This window comes from Crocodylus siamensis, chromosome 14 (genome assembly GCF_052110815.1).
Source record: "Crocodylus siamensis isolate JL-2025a chromosome 14, ASM5211081v1, whole genome shotgun sequence".
Lineage (NCBI taxonomy): Eukaryota > Metazoa > Chordata > Crocodylia > Crocodylidae > Crocodylus > Crocodylus siamensis.
Window position 1 is genome coordinate 2,421,653 of NC_143408.1, and position 20,467 is coordinate 2,442,119.

The window sequence follows — 20,467 nt, forward strand, 5'->3', positions numbered from 1 at the left end:
TGCTACTGGCTTTCACCTTCTGGGTGCACTGAAGGTTTATTCTCTCAACAGGCATCTCGGACGTGGGCTTCAGCTCGTGCCTTTGATCTGGCAATGTAAGAAACAAAATACTAAAGTGTAACATCTGAGGCCTTCATCTCCAGTTTAATTTTCGGGACACCTTCTCCCTCCTGCACACACGCACGCACACATTAGCATGCATCAAAAGTGCCGTGTCCCCTTTAATGTTTACTCATCCTGAGATTGCAAAAATTGTTGTGTGAATTCTTTCTTTAATTAGTTCTGGCACTCAAAAAAATATTGTTCGGTTGCCTGTACAGTTATGATCATTTCTCGCCTTTATACCTTTATTCCCTAGTGTGACTTGAAAAGAAAAAAAGCTTCCCCATTCTCCCTCGCAAAACCCCTGGCTTTAGAATTTTTTTAAAACAAAAACAACCACTATTTCTAAAGGAAGGTCCTTTGTGGATGAAGTGCCACTTCCATTCACCTTTCCAGCTTGTAAGGAAGAAAACAAAGATCAGAAGGAGGATTTAGACAAAAAAACCCCAACTAAGTAAAGCTAATTTTTTATACAGAGAAGTCTTGCTAGGTATAGAGAGGGGCTTTGTTGAGCGGTACAGAAGAGACATCAGAGGAGAATCTACAGCAGGCTTTAAAATACTTCCAGCTAGCCTCGCGCTGGAGAGGAATGCGCAGTCTGTGTTGCAAAGTAAATACAGAGCTAAAATTTCAGAGTAGTTTCCATACCCAGAGTTCATTGCAGAAGCAAATCCGCCGCCTTGTTTGCAGCTGCACGCTGGGCGCACAGAACTACCCCAAACGCCGCAGTACACACGTTAGCATGTAGCCCCCTGCGTGTGGGGCCTGACACAGCGGAAAACCGTCCAGGAGCAAAACGGTGGGCACAAACATACACATTGCGTGCGAAACCAGTCTGTCCTCACTATGCCTCTGGTGCTTCCCTTCCCCAGAGTCAAACCAGGCTTCGGTCTGCTGCGGGACAACACTAGGACTGCAATGGATAGGGCAGCTGGATTGCAAGCTGGCAGACTTGGGCTTTATTACTGCCCCTCACCTGACCCAGGATGGCTCTTGGCTTCACCTTTTATAGCATAAGAAAGATGTTAACCTCCCCGATAAAGAACTTCGACGTTGAGGAAGGAAAAGGCCTTTGTAACGCTGTTGTTGCTGTAGGCATTTACTGCTAGAACCCAGGGGCAAATGCAGCGTTCACCTGTGCATTGAAGGGCAGTGCTCTCAGTCCTTTCCCTTCGAAGCCCAGCACTCGGTACATCACCACAGCGGTGGGCAATATTACCGTATCTCTCTGCTCTGGGTGAAAGACCAGCAGTTGGCCTGTAGCCCTGTTTGTCACAATGGCTATTTTGTGAATCTCATAGCATTGTCAGAAGTTACCCCGACCCTTGCAGCAGTGGACAGACCAGGGGAAAGCTGGGAGAATTCGCCAGGCAGCGAATGGCCCTCGAGTCCTACCTGGAGCAGAGAAATTTGCCTTCAGAGCTTAACACGTGTTAAAATGAATCCTGGGCAGACACCCACTGGCTTGTGTCCGAGCAGACTCCCCAGCCAGAGCAGCTCAGACAGCACCACCCTGCCACTCGTCGCAGCCAGGAAGATAGCTCAGGCTTTTGGTGTCTCTAAGGGTTTGGGGGGGGGGGGGGGGGGGCATTCTCTTTTTCCTTGCTTCTTAAGGCTGGGCTGATCATGGCACGTTACAGGAGTGATGGCTTTTCTGGGACTCCAGCAGTGGGACAGGGTTGCACACAGGTGCCGAAAGACTGGAACGGGATTAAAAATATGCAATGTTGATACTTCCATTTGGGTTACTATCCCACCCTCCCTACTGCTGTACCAAGAGCCTTTCATCCGTGCACAAACCCACAACTGTCTCCATCACACTCAGTTCTTCCTGACCCCAGGGGAGAACTGTGCGGACAAAGTGTTGGTTATGTACAACTGCGCTGGAAGAAGCCAGACAGAGAAATGCACCTGGCATTGAGAGCAGCAGATAGAGGCATGGGCTGGCTTAGTTCCTGCTAAAACTTCAGCCACCAGACTCAGGTTGGCCCCAAGAAAGCCATCTGCACAGACGCACCACCCCTGTGAGCTTGCAGGCAGGGCATGCTAAAGATTCAGCACAACCAATTTAGCACATTAAAGCTATGGTACCTGCAGCACCTCCCACCGTGGGCAAGGCTGCCTCCAACAAGCACAAAGCACTCCCCAATCAAGACCTACAAGTCAGCATCAGTCTCTTCCCCCCAAGGACCAAGGGAGACTTTGCAGATGTCAGCACCCAAGCTCACCTGGGTCTAATTTATCCAACACTGTTTGGGACATTTTGCACTGTGCCAGAATGCATGCATTCTCCGTCCCCAGGGTGTAGCACTCAGAGAGCATCCAGCAAACGGGCCCACAGTGCAACACTGCCACTTAGTGGATTATTCAGCTCGGAGACCCACGGCAATGTCAACTCAGGGAGGTGGGGAGGATGCTTTATTTGGGCTGTAACTGCTACGGCTTTGACTTGTTCAGCCAATGCTACGCAGCATGGGAGCAATAAGAGCAGCACCCATTTAAGAGGCACAAGAGCAACATGGCAGAACACGGAGTAAGGAGGAAGGGAACAAAGAAACTTGCCCTCCTCCATCCGGGCTCGAGGAAAAGGATACCACAGCAAGAGCCAAGAGCGAGAAGGGGAAAGGGCTTCGTACCATAGGAAAGGAGAAGTGAGACGGCCAGGAAATTGCACTGGTGGAGACCAGGAGCCAGAGGGTGGGAGAGTGGTAGGCTTGACCCAAGTGTCCCCAAGAGAGAGGCAGGCCTTGGACTGGAGCTGGGCTTGGAGAGCACAGCTGGAGAATAGGAAGACGTGCAGTAACACCGTTGCAAGCAGTAGGTATCTCAGCACCTAGGTGGGCTGGACTGCTGGGGATGAGTGGCCATCAGGCAGCTCCCAGCACAACCCAGCATTCCCCATCACCGCTACAAAGGAGGAACCTACTGAGAGGGAACGTTTCACTTTATTGGTTGGAAGATGCAATGGAGGGAGAGGAAGAAAAACAGTCAGCGAAAAGAAAAACAAAGCAGATCAATACAGGCCTGGCTGCTGGTTAAAAATAAATCAACACACCGCGGGGCCAGGAAGAGAAGCCTGGCCCTGCGTCTCTAAAAGCACCATCAGACAGGAACGCAATGCACTTGAGTGCTGCTTTATTGACTTCTTGGTGAGCCGGGCAGACCACCGGCCCCTCTCCCCGCACTCTCCTGCTGCCAATCCCCCTTGCACCACGCATGCAAACAGACTGAAACCAGAAGTGAGCATTAGCAGCGAGCGCTGCCATCGGCAGCGCACACAATCGATGCCATTAACCCCAGCAGGAGCCCCGGTCGATTGGCCTCACAGTTCAGCGGCCAGTCGCTTGATGCAAACCCCATGAAGATCACAGGGGCCTGCATATAAACATTGCTAATCGGGCTCGGTCTTAAACAACGGCACTTGTTTCAAGCAGACTAGACAGCAGTGCTGCACGATGTGCTCGCTGCGTAGCATTACAGAAGGTCACCACCACCCCCAATTCCCCCTGGCTCCAAAGGTTGGTGGGTATCCTGATGCTCAGGCCTCTAGATGACCATCCAGTCAGGATCAGAAGTGCTCAAGGGGCTGGAAGGAGTGGACTGTGGGCACGGAGAAATATAGGCACCCCCAGTTGTTTTTGGAAGCGCTCTAGGAAGTTACGCTCGAGGCGGGTTGTATGAAGGTACCAATGTGGAAGAAAACTCACTTTCAGAGCCATTCAGACAACGCCGACAGGAGTCTCCTGGGCCGACTCTTCTACCGCTGGGATCAGGACCATAAAAAGCCACCCCCCTGCAAGGGCTACCCTGGCCTTATTCCAACCGCCCACCAGAAAGGCGGCTCCACCCGCCCCAGGAGCGGTTCTCGACACTGTGCTGATGCACGCTCTTCTTCTGGGAAGGCAGGAGGGCACGGGAAGCTGCAGGGAGGGAAGGGGCCTGACATCTGGGTTGTCAGCATTCTTCATTTATTTCTCCCACAAGATGCATTAACAATGATTTAAAGCAACCAAACGTCTGAGAGAGCAGGAATGGCAGAGGATAATCTTAGCCAGCTGGGAGCAAACCCAGGTTGAGAAACCATCTCCAAAGAGGCAGAATGTAAAATGAGCTCCTATGATTAAAGGGGAGGGAAGAAGAGGGAATAGCTTCCACCGTGGAGCAGCAAAAGGTCAGAACCTTCTCCGCCCGAAGCATGGTCAGATTAAAAGCAATGAAGAGGCTTTTCTCCTGGTCTCTTTGGCACCCCTAGAAACACCCCTGTGCAGAGGGTGCAAGCAGTATTCAGGTATCGGGTGCCCCCCTACACTGGGGAAGCACAAGGGCTCTTCTTTAATTAATTCAGCCTACCACGCACCATTAAACTGGTCCCTTGCAGGTGGCATTCATTGTAGGTGCAAGCCCTCCACCCCAACTGCATATCCCAAACACAACAAACACCCCAAACTGCTGCCAGAATGGACGCTTCTGTCTGGTATTGGAATCATTACAAACACATACTTAAAAAAAAAAAAAAAAAAAAATAGGTCCCCTTTACTTCCAGCAGAATCATTAAATCATCCACATGTTAAAATACACAATCATTAATTTTCTTGGAATCATCCATTCCAACAAACCCAGGAAAATCAAAGCTTGCCGACTCCCTTGGTCCAACCAGGAACAAGAGCTTAAAGGATAAAAAAAAAAAAAAAAAAGCCTCGCTTTCAGCTAATGGAAGTCCGATGAGCATGACGGCAAAAATGCTGAGCCACACAGGTTAACTAAGAGGATTGAAGTAAACTGTCTGACTTCAGGGCTCTGCAAATCAAGCTTTAGGGGAAATTAGGTTTGTGCTGGGGGCTGAAGAGTTAAGGGAAATGTCAGCTCCTGTTACAGAGCGCAGAGGTAATGCAGCTGATGAATCAAAATCAACTAGCTGAGGGCATGACCTGCAGGGCAGGAGGGACTTGGACCATGGCAGCTGACCGTAATGCAGCAAATCGGCAAGGAAAAAGTGCTTAAACTGAGCATTAAAGGATAAAAAGGAGCTGAGGTTGGGGCAGGCCGAGGCGCTGGCATGTCTCCCTGGGAAGGCATTTCCACAAATACTTTTGCTGCTAAACCCAAAGTGTGTCTGTGCCTCCCCAAGGTGTGCAGGGTGGGATGGAGAGGGGTGCCTTGCCTTGGTGGCGAGATACTAGGCCTTGTGCAGATGAACCCCAAGAGCATGGTGCTCCCAGGACAACAGCTCTCCACTGCTGCGTGGCTGGTACAAAGCCACGCAACACTGCAGAAGGAGGAAGAGCTCCTTTCCTAATTGCCAGTTTCTCCCTTTTCAACAAGGAGAAATCGTTGCCGGCTAGAAGCTAACATCCTGTTTCCAGGGCTTCCCTTCCCACAGATGCTTAATGGACACACCTAACACTGCAGTCTGGCCTCACAGCTGCACCTCCCCAGCCAGGGAACTCCTGCCGGCAGGATGACTCCCCTTGGCTTCCTGTAACAAAGGCACTCCTCCTTCACAAGCGAGGGAGCATGTTAAGGCTTGCAAGACTGTCCTGCCCTCCATTGCCCAAGACCAGTGTCACCCCACTGGCTGCCCACGCAGGGGCGGAAGCCATGTGCTAAGAAAGCGTGCTGTAAGCAGGATCATTCCAGCCTAGTTCCCACCGTGCTGGCAGAGAGGTGTGCTGCACGTTTGTAATACATTCAAATACTCCCCACCCACCATCACCACAGGACCCACAACAACTCTCAGTGGTACAAATGATTCCCCTGCAGTCCGCTGGGCAGATGGCCTGGTGCAATCCAGAGTCCTAACACCACCAGGGCTACGGCCCTCCCTCAAGGAGGGGTTCCTGTTGAAGCAGAGCTGCCACAGGTTAAGATCGATAGTGCACAGGGATCCGGCATCAGCTCCTCCTCAGGGTTATTCCTCCTCTTTGAACATGTCACAACCGCACAGGGAACAAGACCTTCTGGCTTGGAGCACAGTCCTCGGCTAATCCTTCCACGCATGATCAAAGCCCTCCGAGTCCAGCAGCTGGGCAACTATTGAACATTTCTGTGGTGCAGGTGATGCTTGCAGGTCCTTTGGTTTGCTGCTGTTCCCTGACACTTCGCTGATCTTGCAGCAAGCACGCACTAGTCACTGCTGGTGCTTCAGAGAAACGCTCTCCTAGTCAAGTGCCATCTTTCCTTCTCCAAAAGGGGTACCAACCTGTATTGCCATGGCACAATTTCCACCTCCGAGCTGCTGCATGAGCGCTAATAGCAACAGCCAGAACACCGCTGCCCCAGATGCATTGGTCCCTGAGCTATCCTCCCAGCTGCCCACGCTAACTGAACATAGCACCCACCCCTCAGCAAGCAAGAGGATCCCTCCTGACTGATCGCACTGGACACAGCCAGGTACATAGTCTATTAATAAAGAAGTGACCATATACTGACATGGCAAGTGAAAGAACGCAACTCCCCAAGAGCACTTCAGCTCAACTGCCCTACTTAGTAGAGGGTGGGGAATGAATGGAGATGGGATATTCATTAGACTCCCCAAGCCAGAAGACAAGGCTCGAACACTCAGGTCCCATATGTTCAATCCACCCCAGAGAGTCACAGTTTGTTATGAAGAGTTTTAAAGTTTTCCCGTGACTGGTCCCCATACTGCAGGGCTCCTGTCACTCCACCTTCCCCTACACAAGGCAAACGAGAGAGGGGGAGACAGGGTTACACTGCCCTGCCCCCAGCGAGAACATTTCGTGCTGTTAATTAGCAGTCATTTTAAGCAGTTAGGACAAAATAACCCCCAAAAATTGGCGAGGCGATCCTGCAGCTGGGCATGCACCTTCTGGGTCTGTCTGTGCAGATCGAGCCTGGGTCCCACATCATCTGGAAAACAGAAAACACCCACACACCAGAATGAGCATTCATGGTTAGACAGAACAGTAGCGTCCTGGGAGAGAGTTGGGAATCAACAGAGCTGCGTGCCTATACACGCAGCTCTCCTCGCCTTTGGAAACACCCTGAAGAAATCAAAAGAACTTATTCTGGGAAGTCAAAGACTACGCAATGTTAGTGTCTGTCCTGAGGGGAGAGAGGGAGCTACGTGCAACCTGGCCTGGTTGGGATACAGCCGACTCCTTGCTTCAGGCAGATTTTTTGGGGATCTCTGAAGGAAAGGAACACATTGGATGTGTTGCTGTAGTCCCAAAGTAAGGGCATGCCTGGGCTACCACACTATCAACTGCTTTCTGTTCAAAGGAGACTACATATCCCTGTGGAAAAGCATTAGATTCCATCTCAAGAAACTTCAGCTCTATTCCCGTTCCTGCCACTGTCCTGCTGGCTAAGTGCTATACCTCAGTTCTTCCGTCTGCAGAGGCGGGGCTGCCCCTTTTGCAAAGTACTTTGATCCATCCTGACGAACAGCTTCCCGCACAGAATACAGAGAAAGCAATATGAGAAAGCGGCACGTTCTCCAGAGGCGCAACAGCAGAGCTGGCTTGCAGTGTTAAAAGCCAAGCTTGCAAGTGTTCAGTCAGCAACGTTCCAGCCAGCAGAACTCCAGATAAGAAAACGATCCTTACTGTCAGCATATGCTTTATACGCATTAGCTGATCCAACGCAAAGGAGTCCAAGACGTTTGAGATGAGGCAGAGAGATTCCTTGGTTCTTAGAACAGCAGAGGGAGGGGACAAAAGGAGCAAACTGCTTGGCACAAAAAGAGATAGGAAGATAATGCAGGGACTTGAGGAGCATAGGGAAGAGGATTTTAGGTCATGCATTGCCAGAGAAAAGCACATATGCAGTCTGCCCACAACACACATGCCACTTGCCATTATTCTCAACCTCCCCCTTCATACTGTGGAACCAGGGACAGGGAGAAACCCTACAGCGCTGCCTGCCCCTTACATTCACTTACACAGGAAACCGATCATGCAGCTCCTCAGACTCCCCCTGAACGCTGCCCACACTTCTCTCCTTTACCTTCCCTGCCTGTCCCTGCACATTCCATATGCCTGGACCTAAAACTAAGGCATGTATGCACCCCATTCCCACCCAATTCTTTGCTGAGGACTACTTGAGAACACATCCTAGTGTCCATGTGCCTCTGTGTTAGTTCTGAGATGCAGTCACTTGGCCCTTTATGCTACCACCTCCACTGGACTGGGTTTATGTGACATAGATCACCATTGTATTGTACCCTACGCACGCTGCAAGCAGTCACATAATAATACTATTATAGCACTGGGTCGGGACTTGAGGCACAATCAGAATAACGATCAGACAAGGCCATAGCAATTACGAGGTTAGAAATAAATTTAAGATGGAGACTCTTACCTCTTACAGGAAATCCTAATCGGTTTCATAGAGGATTTAAAATGTCTGCAGTATTTGTATAGCACTCAGTCTCCTAATGAAGGCAACCTAATCTACTGCATTTGGGGAAGGCCTGGTCACCTGGCTTTCACCCCAGCACCAGGCTGCCAAGCTGATGCTAACACAGCAGGAGAAACCCTCACTTTAACAAAATAAAGAAGCACTAAACTTTTCTCCATGACTAAGTATTGTAAATGCAGTTAAATATTTATAGCTCTGACTGGGTAATGTTTATAAATAGGTCAATGTTGCATATAGAAAGGTAAGCATAAATATGTATTTGTAAATAGCGTGCATATAAATATGGATGAATCAAAATAAACAGACAAAACATTCCCACGTAGAAAGACCCTGGACGCCCAGCCCAGCATCCCGAGCAAGATGAGCGACAAAGCAGTCTGCCCCAGACTATCAAAATTAATGGATCCTCAAAGCCTAACCCAGCAGTGAGACCCGCAGAGCTGGACACTGCACAAGTGGAGGCAAAGTTTCACCTAACTGGATCCAGTTGCAAGGTCTGTGCCAAAGCTTCTTGCATCTTTAAAAAGGGATATTTATAGCAACTTGCAAGGAAACAGAGGAGGATAAAAAAAAAAAAAGTCTACCTACCGCCTCAGATTTCTTGTTTCAAACACTGTGTCTTCATCGCTGTCAAGCGAAGTCATCTCCATGTGTTCATCGTAGTTTGAAAGGAGACCATATTTCTTCCTCTGAGGTTTCTTCAATCTGAAATAAGTTTTGAATTCATTTACATCCACCCCTGGGCTAGAACTGAGGCAAATGGACCCAATTTAAGGGTCTTTTCCATAAGTTGCCACGGGCTCGTAAGGAGAAAGGGGTCCCTTGCAAGCAAAATCAAGCGAACAGGAAGTTTGGGGTGGTTTTACTAGTGTTCTCAGGTCTGATATCATGCCATTCAATGGGCAACCCCCAAAGCATCTCTGAAAAGCAACTTCCCGAAGCTGCTCCCTGCCGCTTCTCACATATGCGCCACCACCAAGTCCCCAAGACACTTCTACAGGCTGGTGAATTTAGAACAGAACTGTTACGCGGGGAGGATTTCCCATGCGGATACACTCAGTTCAGCTCACGTGGCATCGGTCTTTGCCATCACCACCAAAATGTGGGAAGGACCGAGTGAGAGTGTAATTTTTTAATGATGTTTCTAGATCAGCAAAAGCAGACCAGCTCCTGTCTACCAGCAAGCAGGAAAAAAAAGCCCTATTGGCAAAAGTCCTTTTTTTTGTTAATTTAAGTGGAGCCTCCCAGGAGGAGAAGGGGCCCTTGGGTGCCCCGGGAGGGTGGATCCATAATCCCCACCCCCTCTCACCTGAGCGCGCGCACCAGGAAGTAGAGCGCGGCGAGCACGCACAAGCCGCTGAGCACGTAGAAGGCGCGGTGCACCACAGACACGTTCAGGCCGCCCGGGCCCCGCCAGCCGCCGCCCCTCGTGCCGTTGCCGGGCGCGCCGGTGCCGTTGGCGGGCGGGGTGCCGGGGGTGGCGGCGGCCGCGGCGCAGGCCGCGAGGAGGACAAGGAGGAGGCGGCGGGCGGGCTCCCGCGGCGCCATGGCGGCGCTCCGGTGACACGCGCGGCGCGAGGAGCTCCCGCCGGAAGTGGCCGGGCTGGTGCGGCGCGCGGCGGGGCCCGGCCGGGGACGCGCGGCGGCGCCAGGGTTCCGCGCACCCGGAGTTCCGGGTGCTCCAGGATCTCCTCCGCCCGGGCTCGCTGGCGTCTCGAGGCCGCCTCCCTCGCGCTCGTATACAGTTGTAAGCCCCCTGCTTCGCATTAATATTGTTACGTGCCGACGCCCACGGGCTTTCAGGTTTTGGCACGTAAAAGCACGTCCCCAAAACGCGGAGGGCTCCAAGTCGCCCTTTCAAGTCTTCCCAACCCGAATCATCGCGTTAATCACGAGTCGCCACTAGCTAACCAGGCATAAAGTGCGTCCCCGCGCAAGCACCACCACGGCCTTCTCATCTGAATTTCAGACCGCGGCGTCAGTGGCCTTAGCCTGTTTTGGGGGACAATGGTCCCCGTCACAAACGGAGCAGAAGCAGCCGAGGCCCAGCCTCCAGGTAGCTCAGAGCTCCCCCACGGTGCCCAATGCAATTTCTTCCGCCAACCCGGGCCTCTCTCCAAGTAGCTGGAGGCTGAGCTCCTCTTGAACATCTGCCACGAGATTGTGCCCTTGAGCACAAGCCGCCTCTGTGAGATTTGGGCCAGGTGCTATCAGCCCTTGCCTTTTGCAAAGGAGCCCATAAGGGCAGCCTCAAGCAAAGGCTGGTCACGTTCAGCATCTAAGGAAGCAAACTCAGGCTCCGGAAGCTCATGCGAGAGCCTGCAAGGTGCACATCTACCACTGTCAAGACGGCAACAGGAGATTCGCTCACACGTGGCTTCCATCTTCTCCACCAGGGCCATGAGGTGGCAGTCGTCCCACACGGGGCCTTTCCCTTCAGGCCTTGCAGCTGGAGCCTCCATTGTCCGGATCTCAGGCTGGGCCTGTTTTGGCCTCTCCAGTACCGTGCATGGAAAATGGTCTAGGCCTCCCACCAGGCTTTGCAAACCACCCCTTGGATTCGTTTACACTTCTGAGCAAGTCCCATCACTAAGGCTTCAAAGGCAGCGAGGGTCTAAAGACATGGCAAGACCCATAGCTGGCACGCAGAACTCCCACTGGTATGGAGGAAACTCTCCTTACCCATGGAAAATTTGGCCCTCTTAGCATCCATCTAGCCTTGGCAGGGAAGGCTTTTTGGGTAGACTCAGTATCTCTTAGACCAGTTGGAAAAAAGTTCTTGCAAGCTTTTGGGCGCAATCACCCAATGTCACCTTGACCTGCCTGTGTCCTTAGACCAACGCGGCTATGACCAACGGCCCAGATCAATCCTTGGGAATTCATCTGGATTAAAACCGGACACAGGCTGAAGGCACAGCAGCTATTCCTCATGAGCACGCAAGCCCTTCACAATTCTGATTTAACTGGGAGGTTTGCTTTTGGGGCCCAAAAGCCAGTTCTACTTCAACACACTCTAAACTGCAGTTGCCATCAAAAATCAATATAGTTTTCATTAGGGACGTAGCACAGACAGCAGCTTGCTTTCAGGATGAAGCGCTGTACATGCTGTTTTAGAAAGGCTTAATCTTCAATAGGATTTAATCTGATTAGCAACTGCAGTCCCATAAGCAATTTCCTAAGCAGCATACAAGGAAAAAGCCAGGGTAAGATCATTAAATGCATTTTTGCTGATGATTAAGGGGAGGGGATGTTAACCTATTCGGGGGGGATAGTTTGAGAGGCTTAGAAATCTTTCTTCTTTCACTCATCACCTATGTAGAAACCCCTCCTGCCAGAAACTCTCTGTAACTGGAGTCAGTATGAGCTAGTTCCCAAAGAAATGAGCTAAATTTTATCAGCAGTAACAGGCAGCAGAGCCTTTCAAGCACCCACCCAAGCTTGCATGTACAAGGTGCTTAGCAACTCTAAAAATAATAAAATAGCCTATAGCTAATAAAGAACCTAGTGTCAGTAGAATCATTTTAATCTTAATTAATCCATTCTGGAGTATGGATACTGCGTGCCCAGAAGCTTCTGCTCAATGTAACTTGGTACACAGCAGTAACTAGCCAGCTCCAGCTCTTGTTGACAACCCGAAGCCCATAATGCTGGTGTAATGCATCCATGAAGGCAGACTTTGGGTTGAATTACAGACTGGAAACATTCATAGCAGGGTGTACAGTGTTGCAGGTGTTTGAAAGCCAAAGGCTGAGTCCCCCAGCCCTCATGAGGCAATTCTAGATAGTTGTGCACAGGATAATTGTGGATATAGCAAAAATAAACTAAAACTAGTAAAAGGGAATGAAGATTTAAGGAGCTGATTTTAGTTAACCACAACTGGACCAACAGGGAAGACCTGCAGTGAATGAAGTGCAAGAGCTAAGCCAGAGAAATAAAATAACAGAGGCAGCCAAGGCAGATTCTGGACTTGATTGCAAAATATTGCATGTTGACAGTAGACTTTTGCCCAGTTTCAAAGTGCTTGGCGTAAGTTTATGCACTGGGAAAAGATAAAAGGGAACTGTCATAAGGGAGTAGTGAAGTAACAAGGGAAGGTGAAAATGCCTCTAGTAAGCACTTTCATTTTGCAGTTAGCCTGAAGTCATCTGAGACAAGGTAGTTGATTATCAAGGTGCATGCAAGTCTCCCCCTTCTGCGTTATTCTAGAGGCAGCTCTACAAATGTTAGTAGTTGCTCAAGAGGTTGGTCATTTACTCTTTAGAAGGCACCACCCTCCTTCAAAGATTCCAAACATGAGGCACAGATTTGGGTAGTACCTGCACATGGCTGCAACCTCATTAAGTCTTAGAATGGTTATTTGAAAGCTCTCTTAAAATTTTGCTTCCTTCCTGCTCAACACCAAGCATTTACTTTCTCCCATCTGCAATGCATGCCTCCTTTGAACTTTGTGAAGCTACTCCTGTTTGAAGCTTCACTGTAATACCTTTTCAGCATCTTGTCCTATGTAAGGGGCCACTCCACCTGACAGTCCTGTTGCAGGACATCTCATTTTTCTGTATAGCCTGTGCACCACTGTAAAATACACTTAACAGGAGAGGTTGTATTGCTGAACCTAGCACTCCTAAAAAGCCAATGTATTTACAGTGTAAAAAAAAAAAAAAAAAATTGAAAACCCTCATTCAGCACAGCAAGCTACATAAGCTCCAGTATAAGACTGACAGAAGTCCATCCCCTTCTACAAATGTTTCTCCTAGAAATCTTGTTTGGAATGCTCAAGTGTTGGGGATGGGGGAGCCTTATTGTGCTACTTGAAGCTTCATTGTTAGTCTTAAGTCAACCTGACACAGGCTAATTTCCCTATTGCTTATCAGAAATCACGACTGGCAGAAAAGGCCTTCCTAAAAAAACAGCTCTATTATTAAATACCTTATGCAGCTGTCCTCACAGCAGTATAGCTTATTTTACTTTATTGGGCCACACTGGCCCAAAACAAAACACATTCCTCCCAAGTTCATATAGCAGTTTATCAAGTCTGCCAACTAGATGCTCTCTTCTTGCATAGAAAGCTTCTCGAAGTAACAAGCACCAAGTAGGAGACAAACTTTTTGGCCAGCTTGTATTAAAAGTTACTGGGGATTAGTTTTTGGATTTGGGGGGGGGGGGGGGGGGGGGGGGGGGGGGGGGGGGGGGGGGGGGGGGGGAGGAGAAGAGAGAGAAACATTTGTGGGATAAAAAAAAAAAAAAAAACAGCTTCTCATATGGAATAAGCTTCCAGAGAGCAGCTTTTGGATGCCAGACCACTTTGGGTGACAAGCTTTACTTTGTATTTTTTACCAAACTTGTTCAGTATTCAGAAAAACAGCAAAGAAAAATGCAAGTTACTCAGCAGCAAACTAAGCTCCAAGCCAATTTTTTTTTTTTTTTAATTTGGACAATAAAAAAGCAGCCCCAGCATTAGATGCGAAGTTTTCAGACCATATACTTGTCATCACTAAGCACTCAGCTGCTTATGTGGATCACAACTTTAAAAAAGTCAACAGTAATAATTCTGCATATATGAATCTGCAGCATTTTACCTGCCTTGCCCAAAAAACAAATAAAAATTGGTTAATTTGCCTTGCTTATGGTGTTGAGTTACAAACCCAGTACTTCTATCCAAGCACCAGTAGTTTTGGAAAAAAAAAAATAAAAATAAAAAGCAGCTTTCACCCCCTGCCCCAATCAAATCACAAAGCCTTCTTTAAAAAGAATGCATTGATGACTTCTGCTCAATCAGCCATTCCCTTGGAAACAAAGCCTTCTACTGTGCTGTTATTTCAGATAACGCCACACCTGCATTAAAATGCATCCATCACTCAAGGTATGTGTACAAAGTTACAAGGATTCAGTTTTTTCACATTCTAAATGTTTATTCTAGCCATCATTAAACCCATATAAGTAGTCAGACTGTTCAGTTGATCAACTATTACATTGCCCAAAACTCTTAACTCCACTTCGGTGAACAGCTGTCCTTGCTCTTCCTCAATGCAGTTCATTGCTGAAACAAAAAGAAACATCAACACTTAAGTACTGCTGATCCTCAATTCAAATACATGTATTGTACAAATGCTGCAAGTATTTTTAGTTAAGAGACTTGGTGTATAAGTGGCTATATATCTTATTGCACAGCAGCAGTTACAAATATGCAGTTATTGGGCAACTGCTTAAAGAGCGCCAAACCTAAAATACCAAGTTTCTCCAACAGCTTCCCCCCCCCACTTTATTTCAGTCATTTCCTGCATCATAAATCCTTACCTGCTATAGGGGAAAAAAAACAGATGGCCAATTCTGCTTTCACGGAATGCTCACTGCTCTGTAACGTCAGGCTCAAGCATTCATCTTCTCTTCAACCTGCCAAATAAAGCGTGCGTTACTAACCATATCCAAGCAGTGATTTTATACTGCCACCCACCTCCCAAAACACAAAAGTCACATCATATACGAGGGTTTCACAAGCCATTTGCTGAACCCATCACATCACAGAAGCAAAGTCTGGGAAAACTGTTCCAGGGCTGGCTGATGCCTTTGGTATACCAGCCAATATATCATTGGATCTCTAAGTAGAGACAATTAACCACTTTGACATGGTTGCTTAGGAATAGGTGTGGGCTATGGGAAAAAGTTAATGGCAACAAGTAGAATGGCAGAGAAAGCTACAATTAAGTGAGCAACTTAATGAAGTCTAGGAAGATTCTCAATAGATGAGCACAAAAATCAAAGTCAGGGAATTCTGTTCCTCATCTTGCTTCCATACCTACTAGCAAGACATGATTGCATGCCCAACTCTGATCTGTGGAACTGAAGTTGTGCCACAAGCCAAAGATTGCAAGAGGCATGGGTTCTTTTTTTTTTTAAAAAAAATTTCCGTCAGTTGACCAAAATTGTCAAAGGACTGTTTCACAGGTACATTAGACTTTCAAAATGGAGCTCTCAACAAGAGGAAGGATGCGGACATGAGCAAAAGGAGTTACCTCGAATTACAGGACTATTTCCACATATGAACTAGCCAAGAGAGCAGCTTTCGTCTCAGAGGTTTCTGTTGGAGGCACAACACTTCTTTTCTCCAAGGACACTGCAGTTTCCATATGCTAGCAGAGAATTCTTAGAACTTGTAAGGCAATGACAAAGCTAGCTAGTCATGTCAAATTTACCTACCTTGGAACACTGTGTTAAATTACTAACGAGTCAGTCCAATACTGAAGGACTTATTCTTAACAACTTTTCCATGTCTACATATTACATCTTCCCTGACTGAGCTAAAGCAGCTAAAAATTTCCCTCCTCTCTCACCTATCTTTTGCCCTTGAAGAATACCCTTGGGCTCACTTGCAGTAGTCTCCCTCTACAGAGGTTTGACTCTTATGTGAATTCTGTCAGCGTAATTGCACATGTCAAGACTGGTAAGATTACCTTCTTTCCACTGGACAATAAGACTGGCTTGGCTCTACTACTCCTCCTCCTCCTCCTATCACTAACTCTTCTCTGGTGTCCTCTCCATTACTTAAGCTTGTTCTGGATCTTCAAGGATTGTGTTGTGCAATGAAATGTAAATGTCAGGAGCAGAGTTCATTTCAGACGGTCTTTTAATAGGCTTCGTAAAGCCAAAGAAAACTGTATACAAGAATCCTTTACCACTTCAAATACAATATCAATGGAATATGCATATTTCTTCCAGTAAAAAAGGACAATATAAATAAACATTTTCAAGAACCTCTTTTTTATGGTAAGTTTTGCAAGTCTATTTCTGGGTAATTTACATCATACAGTAAAAATACCGTTATGCAGGTTGAACATACAAGCAAGTTCTCTTTAGATATATCAAGGTGGTTTGCCTTCCCATTTGTACCCAGGCTGCATTCCTACCTTGCTACACTAAAGGAATGTTACAAGAGACGAAGGTAATGCACTTTAAAAAAAGTCCACAGCTTGTTCAGCTTCTAGTGAACATTGAATTAAAGGTCCTTTCTAGCAAAAAGAAACTGAATTGGGGCCCCAACTTCACAACTTTATAAAAAAAAGTAACCTTGGCTCATCACAAAAGAAAATAAAATCTGAAGTGCTTTCAAAAAAAGATTAAAAACACTTGAAAGCAGAGCTTTCTTAAAGAAAAGTCTAATTAGACCATCTCATAGCAGAAGCTGTCAGGCTGTGTTTTGACAAGATCAGAACTGATAATACTACAAAAGTGGAAATACAAGTAGATGTACTACACAATAACGATTTCAGCGAAGCTCCAAAAATCTTTATAAATACAGCCATTGGAAGGACGATCTTGAGTCAGGAAGGATTTTTACTCGTTGTGTGTAGCTGAGGACAAGAAGCAGGCACAATTGTAAAGGCACTGAAGCATAGACAAGTTCCAGCAATTCACTCCCTTGTATTATTTCAGAGGCTAGTGCTACTTCATTATGGTTTTAAAGAGAATTTCCCCCACCCTTGATAATGCTTGTTAGGGCATTGGTTTTGCCGTTTTCTCCAGTTTGAGGAAGGTGAGCATTTAATACTTGCTTTGCCTTAGATCCTAGCAAGTCCTACACATGCATTACGATTAGGAACTTAAAATGGCACACCACATCCAAGGCCTGACAAATAGACTGGTTCTTATGGGCAAGAACAAAAATAGCGATATGCGCCGAACTGAGCCTTACAGTATTTCCAGACTTCAATATGAGGTCAAAAGGTCGAGTTCCTACAGCATTGTACTTTCCATTCCCTTTTGAACTAAGACTTACCATAACTGTCATAGCTGTCTCTATAGGAGCCTCCTGAAGATCTGTCACCATATCCACCTTGACTTCTGCTGATTGAAAAATAAGCACCTGTTTTTCAAGAGTCACCTGAACTGTTGCATATTAAAAACCTATGTTATTTTGTCTGGAATAAGTTTACATCCCCACTGAAGTTAATTTTACATGTGCTTAGGACAGTTGTGGCCTTCCACATGCACTTACCTGCTGCTGTAATAGTCTCTGGAGCCACTGTATCCCCCACTTCTGGAGTCAAATCTGCTTCCACCATAGCCTCTGTCTCCACCTCCTTGAAAACATGCAAAGAGTAGTATTAGTACCTTGAACTCGGCACTTAACAAAGTCAGTTGCTGCAAGTCAGCAATACTGACTCACCCCTAGAAAAACCACGGCCCCGACCTCTGCCTCCACGGAAAAAGCCTCTGCCTCCAGCTGAACCCCCTCTGTATCCTCGAGATCTGTTTTCAGATGATTTACCGGCCTGGTCCACTCTGATCTGGCGCCCATCAACGGACTGAAAATAGAAAGACCCCAAATCAGTACTTCAATGTCTTGCAACACACTTTGAAGGCATCAACTGCTAAATAATCTATTATTTTTATCAATAGATGGCTCTTTCACACAAAGTAACCAACCAACTGGTAATCAAATTAAAAAAAAAGCCAAGACACTTCTTGGAAAGCAAGCAGGACTCATGTACAATTTGCACATTTGTTTTCACACCTGCAGTAATATTTAGTTCTTCAAATCTAATTTAATTCCAAATTCACATCTTACAGGACAATTTAAAATATAAAATGGTTAATAGCTTAAAACAATAGAAAAAGCAGGAAAACAGATGCAGGCCTCCCAAATTTTGCCCCCACTCCATGTCAGGGAAAAAAAAAAAAAGACACAAATCTATTTACCTTCCCATTCATAGCCATCATCGCATCTTTAGCATCATCTATGTTCTCAAAGGTGACGAACCCAAAGCCTCTTGATCTTTGGGTTTCTCTGTCTTTCACCACCACAACTGAAAAAAGGGGGGGAAAAAAAATTACATTGCACAAACCCATTATACCATAGAAAAAAATTAAAGTTCTGAGCTGCAATTGAAGTTGCAGTTTTATAGTTTAATCTTACCTTCAGATATCTGTCCGTATTTGGAAAATACTTGTTCCAATGACTGTTCATTAGTGTCGAAACTCAGTCCACCAACGAAAAGCTTTCCCTCATCTGATGCCATTTTGATCTGCACAGAGAAAAAAAAAAAAGTGTCAATCAATCTTGGGAGGCATATCACAAGTTAAGTTCCGGCAGGCTCTACATGCCCTCCTCCCACAGAGATTAGCTCTCCTGAGAAAGTGAACACTGGCTCAAAGAAGCCTATTAAGTCTCCAGTGTAGATGGTCTAAAAGGTGCAACTTCTGCCTGATTTCAGTCTAAAACTAGATCTCTACCATGACCCCAGCATCAAGCCATTACCTCCGATTCATAAAGAACTAAAGCTGAACAAATCTAATCACAAGCTTTGTTGACAAGTGTTGTAAATGGGCAGTCATCCTGCCAAGTGCATAAATAGCAGTATTTCTATAACCATGTTTTTCTTAAAATAAAATTAAGAAGCCACCCAGGGCCAATCAAACCAGACATTATAACCACAGCCCCCGATTTTCTCCAATTAAAACAAATTGCCAGCTTTTGGATTTAAAAGAGGAACCCCAAATCCACATTTTCCTGCTATTAAAACAAAGCAGCATTAAAATATAGACAGATATATAGCAACATTTCCTTTTAATTGTGGAAAAAAAATTGTATGGGGGCAGCCGGTTTAGTTCAAAAATTGGGCTGGCTTTTTTTTTTTTTTAAAAACACATATTAGAGAAAGCCAGGATCCCCGATTTCCCAACCTATGCACTCCAAAAGCACACCTCTGATGGAGACAGGGATCCCAGAGATCCTCATGCCTCAGCAGTCCAAGCAGCTCCCAACTTCATCCCAAACTGTTCAGGCTTTAAGTCTAATTTAAAGGTGACAGAGCACTCCAGTCTTCCCTTCGCAGCACTTGACCCAACCATACCATGGCCCTAGGACCCAACCAGAATCCCAGCCCACGGGCACAGCATACCGTCTTGTGCGCGTGCGCAGCACCGCTCCCCCTCAGGCGCATGCGCCTTGTACGCAGCCAAGCCACGGTCCCACCCTCCTAGCCCCGCCCACTTGGCGCATGCACACTGCGGCGCGTGTCCCATCCGCCATTTTGCGCGAAGCGAGTGCAGCCGCCATTTTGTTTCTAGAACAAACCTTCTCCCCCACCCCCACCTCACCCCCACCGACGGTTGGGACTGCGCGGCTGGCACTGCGCGACTGCCGCACCGCCGCCACGGGGAGGGGAAAACTGAGGGCAGAACTTAGGCCCAAGGGCCCTCACAGATGAAACCAGTAGTTCGCACGATGCAACCTGCCTGCCTGCCTCCCCTCACCACCCCCCTGTCTCCCCTCCCCTCCCCCTACCTGTATCGGCGCAGACGCGGACTACTCGACACCTCCAAACCCCAGCGCGAAGTACGCCAAGGCAGATTGAGCCGCTGTTTATATATGCCCTTCCCTGACCCCGCCCCTCTCATGAATATGCAAACGAGTCCCGGCTGTGTTGCGAGGCAGCGGCACGCCCCGCCGCCCTGATTAGGCAGGGCTATATTAATATTCATCAAAAACCCGTACCCTCCCCACGTGGGGGCGGAGTGCGGCCGGGAAGCGCTGATTGGGTGGGAAGGGAGGAGGGCGGGGTCCCGTTGGAAGAGGGGAGGCGGGGAAAAGAGAGCGTTGAGTTGCGATTGGCTCCGACCGGCGCTGCAGTCCCCTCGAGGCGGGAAGGGGGGTGGGGCCGCGCTGGCCTAGTTTCGCGCCTCCTCAGCAATGCGGCTCCCGCCACTGCTGCAGACAAAGGGCCGGCTGAGGGGGCGGGCGCCATTTTGGATCCAGGCAGCGCCTGCCCGAGGGCCGTGCCCACCCCACCGGAGCCCCACACAACCACCCTGGACGTGTCCCCAAGCACCGTTCCCACCTCGCTGCCGTGGCCCCTCACACGAATCACGTTATGCACCCACCATGCTTCTCCCTGCGCCGCTGTCTCCTGTCCTCATGGCACCCCAGCTGCCCCATGTTCCCTCTGAAGAGACCCGCCCTGTTCCCCAATGTATCTCCCACACGAGACAA

General features: G+C 47.9%; 2 protein-coding genes across 6 annotated transcripts; both read right to left on the bottom strand.

Moving 5' to 3' along the window:
- Window positions 1-4,549: 4,549 nt before the first annotated feature.
- On the bottom strand, window positions 4,550-11,660 carry FAM174C (family with sequence similarity 174 member C). 2 transcript variants are annotated; one of them, XM_090027641.1, is made up of 3 exons: window positions 9,791-11,660; window positions 9,070-9,186; window positions 4,550-6,969 (listed from the first exon to the last, which is right to left on the bottom strand). In XM_090027641.1, the coding sequence occupies exons 1-3, from the start codon at window positions 10,246-10,248 to the stop codon at window positions 6,966-6,968; spliced, it is 579 nt and encodes a 192-aa protein (XP_089883767.1). In that variant the 5' UTR covers window positions 10,249-11,660; the 3' UTR covers window positions 4,550-6,965. The 2 variants fall into 2 exon arrangements, with proteins under 2 accessions (XP_089883767.1, XP_089883768.1); XM_090027642.1 differs by lacking the exon at window positions 4,550-6,969 and having other exon boundaries at window positions 9,066-9,186; window positions 9,791-10,491.
- Window positions 11,661-16,084: 4,424 nt separating this feature from the next.
- CIRBP (cold inducible RNA binding protein) lies at window positions 16,085-19,919 on the bottom strand. Of its 4 annotated transcripts, none has more exons than XM_090027318.1 (7): window positions 19,763-19,919; window positions 18,392-18,500; window positions 18,175-18,281; window positions 17,666-17,780; window positions 17,471-17,555; window positions 17,252-17,316; window positions 16,085-16,826 (listed from the first exon to the last, which is right to left on the bottom strand). In XM_090027318.1, the coding sequence occupies exons 2-7, from the start codon at window positions 18,492-18,494 to the stop codon at window positions 16,810-16,812; spliced, it is 492 nt and encodes a 163-aa protein (XP_089883444.1). In that variant the 5' UTR covers window positions 18,495-18,500; window positions 19,763-19,919; the 3' UTR covers window positions 16,085-16,809. The 4 variants fall into 4 exon arrangements, with proteins under 4 accessions (XP_089883444.1, XP_089883443.1, XP_089883442.1 ...); XM_090027317.1 differs by having other exon boundaries at window positions 17,252-17,319; XM_090027316.1 differs by having other exon boundaries at window positions 17,642-17,780.
- Between the last annotated feature and the right edge of the window lie 548 nt (window positions 19,920-20,467).

Excerpts from the sequence above, each read along its gene's own strand:
- FAM174C (XM_090027641.1), bottom strand. The coding sequence starts at position 10,248 with ATGCGAAGCAGGGGGCTTACAACTGTATACGAGCGCGAGGGAGGCGGC. Across the intron at positions 9,187-9,790 it reads TTCCTGGTGCGCGCGCTCAG|ATTGAAGAAACCTCAGAGGA; the intron begins GTGAGAGGGGGT and ends AACTTATTTCAG.
- CIRBP (XM_090027315.1), bottom strand. The coding sequence starts at position 18,494 with ATGGCATCAGATGAGGGAAAGCTTTTCGTTGGTGGACTGAGTTTCGAC. Across the intron at positions 17,781-18,174 it reads TGATGGCTATGAATGGGAAG|TCCGTTGATGGGCGCCAGAT; the intron begins GTAAATAGATTT and ends TTCTATTTTCAG. Across the intron at positions 17,320-17,470 it reads AGAGACTATTACAGCAGCAG|CAGAAGTCAAGGTGGATATG; the intron begins GTAAGTGCATGT and ends TTTTTCAATCAG.